General features: G+C 41.8%; 1 protein-coding gene and 1 long non-coding RNA gene across 4 annotated transcripts in view; one reads left to right on the top strand and one right to left on the bottom strand.

The window, feature by feature from the left end:
• The window catches only part of LOC110436865, a 9,721-nt gene extending 5,104 nt beyond the window's left edge, over positions 1-4,617 (bottom strand). Inside the window, exons 1-4 of one of the 3 annotated variants that reach the window (XR_002454746.1) lie at positions 4,464-4,617; positions 4,196-4,370; positions 2,763-2,818; positions 78-1,356 (exon numbers count right to left, since the gene is read on the bottom strand). This is a non-coding gene — a long non-coding RNA (uncharacterized LOC110436865). Of the gene's footprint in view, positions 1-77; positions 1,357-2,568; positions 2,819-4,195; positions 4,371-4,463 lie in introns of those variants that run through there. The other 2 variants (XR_002454745.1, XR_002454744.1) reach the window with 2 other exon arrangements.
• LOC110437237 lies at positions 4,989-5,749 on the top strand. The gene is made up of 2 exons (XM_021465616.1): positions 4,989-5,478; positions 5,558-5,749. Exons 1-2 carry the CDS (start codon positions 4,989-4,991, stop codon positions 5,569-5,571), a joined length of 504 nt encoding a protein of 167 aa, XP_021321291.1. The 3' UTR covers positions 5,572-5,749.

The following is a 6,100-nucleotide window of genomic DNA, read 5'->3' on the forward strand; positions in this document are numbered from 1 at the left end:
AATATGGAAGAATATAGGACCATGAAGGTTAAATGTTGGACTCTTTTTTTCTATACGAGTTTTTACTTGAAGGTTTCTCACATAAGGTTTTATATGAGACAACATGGGCAATACAATTAACGAATGCGATGTACTCTTTTCTCTAAGAATTGTTTTTTCCCATTGGGTTTTTGGATGAAGTTTTTAATGAGGCATGTGCATATCGTGGTAATTGCCCAAGGGGGAGTGTTGTAAAATATACCTAGAAGGAAAGGAGGAGAAATCATAATCTTAGTCCGTTTGTATGTGCGCTCTTACCAAAACTCTTAGGCCTTGGCAGGACTATATATACGTGGGAGCTCTATGTTGTAATCACTAATATTCAGAGAAATAAAGAATAGCCTCCCTATGTTGTGTCTATTTGTTCTTCTATTTTCATCTACTATATTGATCATAAGAGACGGAGAGGGAAAGGTTCAACTACTGGCAATATGTTTTATAACACGACTAGCCTCTGCCCGCCCTTGTCTCGGAGGCGCATGCGTGCAGGAGCCTCGGGCCCTGTTGCTGCTGCTGGCATGGTGACCGCCATTGTTGCCTGAGGTGCAGATCCGTGCTGCCCGCCACCAACGTGCAGCTCTAGCTCGATTGGCCACAGTCGCTGTAGATGCGAGAGTGTAGAGGCTGGTGCAGCTGCAGGCGTGCATGAACTGGCCTAGGTTGACTGCCGCGCTAGGTGGTGCAAAGCGTGCGTGCGGGCGCCCTTGCCCATTAGCCGCATGGGCTTCCCTAACTGCCGCCAGGCTGCATGCGCAGGCGCCTCAGGCATCGTCGCTGCCAATTGCGCAGGTCGTGGGGAGAGGCATGGCTACCACCGGCTGCGTTGCCTCCCTAGAGGGTGCATACACGGTGTGCCTATGCCTGTATGGGCAATGACTCTTCCTACGCGCACGCGCTGGGAACGATCGCGACGTGATGCAGGCCGACGCACAACCATACGGATAGGAAGCAGCGCACGGTGTTTTTCTGGCCCAACACAGTTTCTCCTGTCTAGATTCTAGGCCAATTGGCTAATTCTAGAATCTGCAAGCTTTTCTTTTTCTCTTTTGGGACAGCGGGTTTGTGGGTGTGAAAAGGGCGGGGGAATGATTTCACATCTAAATAAATATAAAAGTACTATTTTAGAATTCATATATCTTGTGTTCCATAATAATTTATACGAGGTTAACAATTCAAAAAAACCAATAAAAAATAAAAACTTTGTTATGATGTCTTAAAAAATTTGAGAAAATTATGTACGATGCAAAATAGCTAAATATATATAAAAACACATCGGCGTTCTATTCTTCTGTACCAAAAATAATTGCCACAAATATCCTGAATAGAAAACATTATAGTTAGTGCTCTCCTATTTATCATCATGTGTCTACTGAAAAAAGCAAATACAGATGAAGGATAATAACTAAGTTAGTAGGTACTTTGCCATCAGGGCAACTATATTTTTTACTATAAAAAACACATGACAGTTCAACTCAAGCTGTGTGCAAGCAGGTAAGCGGAACATATATGAACATATTATGAATGTGTGTACTGTTAAACATAGAGTTAAAAATATTGGAACGTGTTCATCCCACAGGAACAACATAAAAAAAGACATCATACATTGGGCAAAAGCCGTGATACACATAACGACAAGTGCATCCCTAAAAAAATGTTTAACCATGAACAATTTGAATTTTTTTTCATATGTGTATAGGATTGCCACAAATGCTATTGATACTAATACAGTCGAAAATAATGATATGCAAATGTTTAAACCATGATAGGGCAGCGTGGCATTCAAATAGTTATCGGTTTGAATAGGTGATGGCTCTCACCATCGTGGCTTTGGATAAGCTTCGTCACGAAAATTTCGTTGTCACAATTGTCAAAAAAGATGAAAAAATTAATTGTTAGTTTCTAAAACATCTTCCCTAATTTATGTGTATATATATATATATATATATATATATATATATATATATATATATATATATATATATATATATATATATTAAAAATATATGAAATTAGTAGATGGATGCTTATAGAAAAATGCAACTGGTTTTTTGAGAATGTCACTAAACGATATACAGTCTCCACTGCGGCACTGCCCAAATATGAACTTTATTACTGTGTGGACATCCATCGTTGAACATTCTCTTGAAATTCAATATGACAGTCTCTTTATCAGTCTTAACTACTTCAAAAAATTGCAGGTAAGTCAATAATTATAGAGCTATCTGAGGTAACATACAAAATTATATGTGGGAATTATGAATTTAAAAATCAAAATCATGTTGAATGAAACATGAAACGTCGTCAAGTATATAAAACTTTGTATGATATATATCTTCAAGAAACATTGTACTTGGCACACAAAAACTTTTTATTACAATATCACAAACTTCATACGCACAAAATATATATAGCTTTATGTGTTCAAAACTTGACGTCCTATAATCAGAAAAAAAATATGCCAACTCATATGAAACATTATACTACAACATATAAAACTTACATGTTGAGGTTGAAAAATGTATGTGGGAAGCTTTGAAATCTAAGTTGAAGAACATGGAATATATCATTTTGAAACACTGTACTTCAAAAAAAGACAAAAATAGTTTATTTGTGTACATAGGGCATCTTTCAACTTGCATTTAGAAAAATTTGATACTGACTTCATCAATCAGAGAGTTACATATCCAAGTAAAAAAATATTAAATGTACAAAAAAGACTATACCTCAGCAAAAACAGGGAGAAATAACCAAAAAATTGACTCCTGTCCAGACCGTGGTCCTGAAAAAAAAAGAGGTAAGTAAAATCTTCAAAATGTCATAATTGCCACATGGAGCCTGAGCTAATGTTTACAATTATATATGATACCTAGAATTCAAAATCAAAATCGTCCTAAAAAGTAATCATTGGAAAACACCATCTGCTAGAAAAAGGAAAAAAAAAGTTCCCCCCAAAGCATCTCAATTAACCGAAAATGCAAAAAAGACCATACTATAAGTCCTAAAAAAGCACATTTAAAAAAACTTTGTACTTGTAGATATAAAACTTTATAATCACATATAAAAAACTTTCTACTTGTAGACTATTCCACCTGATTACAGATAGAACAAAAGAATACTAAAAAATAGCAGAATATTCCAGGGTGCATAGATGCATTGATGGTAAAATACAATCATGCAGGTGTTTGAAACATGGAGGTCAAATTCTGTGGGAGGGAAAAAAGGTGGGAGTTCCCAGATCTTGCATGCATTTTTCCGAGTTTTCCATGCTACGTCACTTGAAATGTTATATTCTGTTGTCATAATTTTAATTTGTTTCACTTTAGTTTCTTCTTTCGAACAATTTCCCTTTAGAGTTCCTAATTATTGATCAATGAGACAATGACATGATAAGAACCTCTTCACTTCTTCAGAATTTAAAAGAGGTGTCCACAGAAGCTGCTAGAGATGATGATCAACTTGCTAGATCTCCTTTGGGAAAAAATAAAGAGAGAGAAATCCGTGCTCACCGTGTGTTGCTCTTGCACCTGGATGATGAGATTCAGAGCTATCTTACAGCTATTGAGCTGAGGCTACTAATAGTAACTTGAAATCCTATCTCCCCATTATACTATGTTCAGAAGATTATTGTATTAATTACAATCTGGTATTATATACACGTAAATCTACTTACCCAGGCATCTTACCACAGTTATCTAGTTTACCAAGTACGAGTAGCACTAAGAACGCTATAAACAAAAGAGAGGGAACAGGTCGTAGGCTGCTGTTATAGATAAATGTTAGCTGACATCCAAACATAAATGAGAGTCCAAAATTTCATATACATCAGTGTTTGCATTCTGTATGCACCTACACTGCGTGAGATGTATGCAGATGCTCCCACTATTTATCCAAAAAATAGCAGCCGATGTTAGAGAATCATGCAGAAGAATGCAGTCTTCTATTTGGCAAAGCCAAAATACGTAACATGGCATGTACTTCCCAAGTATAGAGTAGTAAGGCAAAGTTATTCATGACATCATCCTGAAAAATGATTAAGACTAGAAGACTGTGCTTATGAAGATCTAACTAGTTCAACGCAAACAAAAAGGAAGCACACTAACATCATGATGACAGGGGGAATGGGGGGATGTGCGCTCACAAACGCAACATCGCGTACCTAGAGGAGCTGGAGTCGTTTGCAGCCTGGACGGTGACGACGTACACGTCTTCGTGGCGGCCGATCCTAGTCTTGCAGATCCGTCAAGGGCCCCCTCGCTCGCTCCTCCGCTACAAGCTCGATGTCTGCCTCCGCTTCAAGTCCAATCAGCCCCAAAATCAAATCCCACCGCCGCCTGGAATCAAAATCCCTCCCAAAATCAAAAGGAATCCACCCCCAAACCGCTCTCTATTGGCCTCAAAATCGAAGGGGATGGATTGCAACAAACCTGTTGGAACTACACGGCAATGTTGATGGAGGCCGCACCAGATCGAGGACACCACTGGATCCAGGACCTAAGGGAGAAGATGAGGGTCGACGCCGGCCGTTGCAATAGAGGTTCCGACACTGCCAACGGGCAAGCAAATGAGAGAAAGGGGAAAACGAAGGCCTTGTTTACTTCCAAAAAATTTTGCAAAATATTAATAGTATATTTTCGTTTGTATTTGATAAATATTGTCCAATTATAGACTAACTAGGCTCAAAAGATTCGTCTCGTCAATTCCGACCAAACTGTGCAATTAGCTTTTATTTTCATCTATATTTAATACTCCATATATACGTTTAAAGATTCGATGTGACGGAGAATTTGAAAAATTTTGCAAAATTTTTGGAGAACTAAACAAGGCCGAAATGGGCGACCGAGGTCCCATTGAATAGAGAGGGAGAAAAGGAACCAACACTGTTTCAAAAATTTTTAAATGGCCGCCCTACGTTGCAGTTTTCTAGAATCTCTACAACTAAAAAAACTCAAATGATATCGTCATACCTCCATCGGCCTGCCTCCCCCGCTCGCTGCGCTCTTCCTCACGACCAACCGCCGCAGCTCCCCCACGCACGTCCTTCCTCGCAGATCCGTGCCATCAGCTCGCGGCCGCCTCTCTGCGAGCGCTGCCGTCGCCCGCCTCTCTGCGCGCGTCACGGCCGCCTCTCTGCGGTCGCCCTTCCCTACCCCGTGCTCGCGTCCGTGGCTCGCCCTTCCCTTCCGTGTCTCGCGAGTCCACCTTCCCGGCGGTATAGGCGGCGCGGCGTCCTGGTGCTAGAGGCAGCGAGGCATCCTAGAGGCAGATGTGGTGCAAGCGTCTGTACGCGGTCTCCAACCAGCCAACCAGCAGTGATGGCCAGCCAACCAGCATGCAGCGGCCATTCAGGGCGGCGCTTGGTCAGGCTAGCCAGCCTGCGGCAGCACGCGGCCGTGGCTGCCGCGCTTCCAGGGTGCAGCCCCTCCCGTGTGAAGCCGATAGGTATGCCCACCCCTTTCATGCTCTCCCTTCTGCGTGAAGCCGAGGACCTAGATCTGATGCGGGCCACGACATACCCTAGGATCCGGTCTGTAAGTATGGGAAATTCCTCGATCCTGCGAGCGGCGGCCGTGGCAAATGTTTCGCCTGCGTGCTTGTACACGCAGTTAATAACAGTCTTAATCAGTTTCCACAGGGTGAGTCGATGCCTACAATCTACTACACCATGGCCGCTAATCGCAACAGAAGCAGTCATTGTTGTGCGCAATGTGTCGACGAAAGCTAGTCGGCAGTCTACCTTGGGGTATACCCACGGTAGTAGTTTATCGGTAGACGGTGCGCAAACTACGAACTCGATGGTGACGCAAGACACGGACAAGCTTTTTATCCAGGTTCGGCCGCCGAGTTGGCGTAATACCTACGTCATGCGTCTGGTTGTATTGATTTGTGTTGAGAGAATATGATGTCCCTAGGGGGGTCCCTTGCCCCTCCTTATATAGTCTGGAGGGCAGGGTTACAGATCTGGAAACTAATCCTAGTCGGTTACAATTGCCATGGATAATTCGATATCAATTCCTATTCTAACCGACCAGAATCCTGCTTGATCTCCACATCTTGTTTCCTT

This window comes from Sorghum bicolor, chromosome 7, assembly GCF_000003195.3.
Source record: "Sorghum bicolor cultivar BTx623 chromosome 7, Sorghum_bicolor_NCBIv3, whole genome shotgun sequence".
NCBI lineage: Eukaryota > Viridiplantae > Streptophyta > Magnoliopsida > Poales > Poaceae > Sorghum > Sorghum bicolor.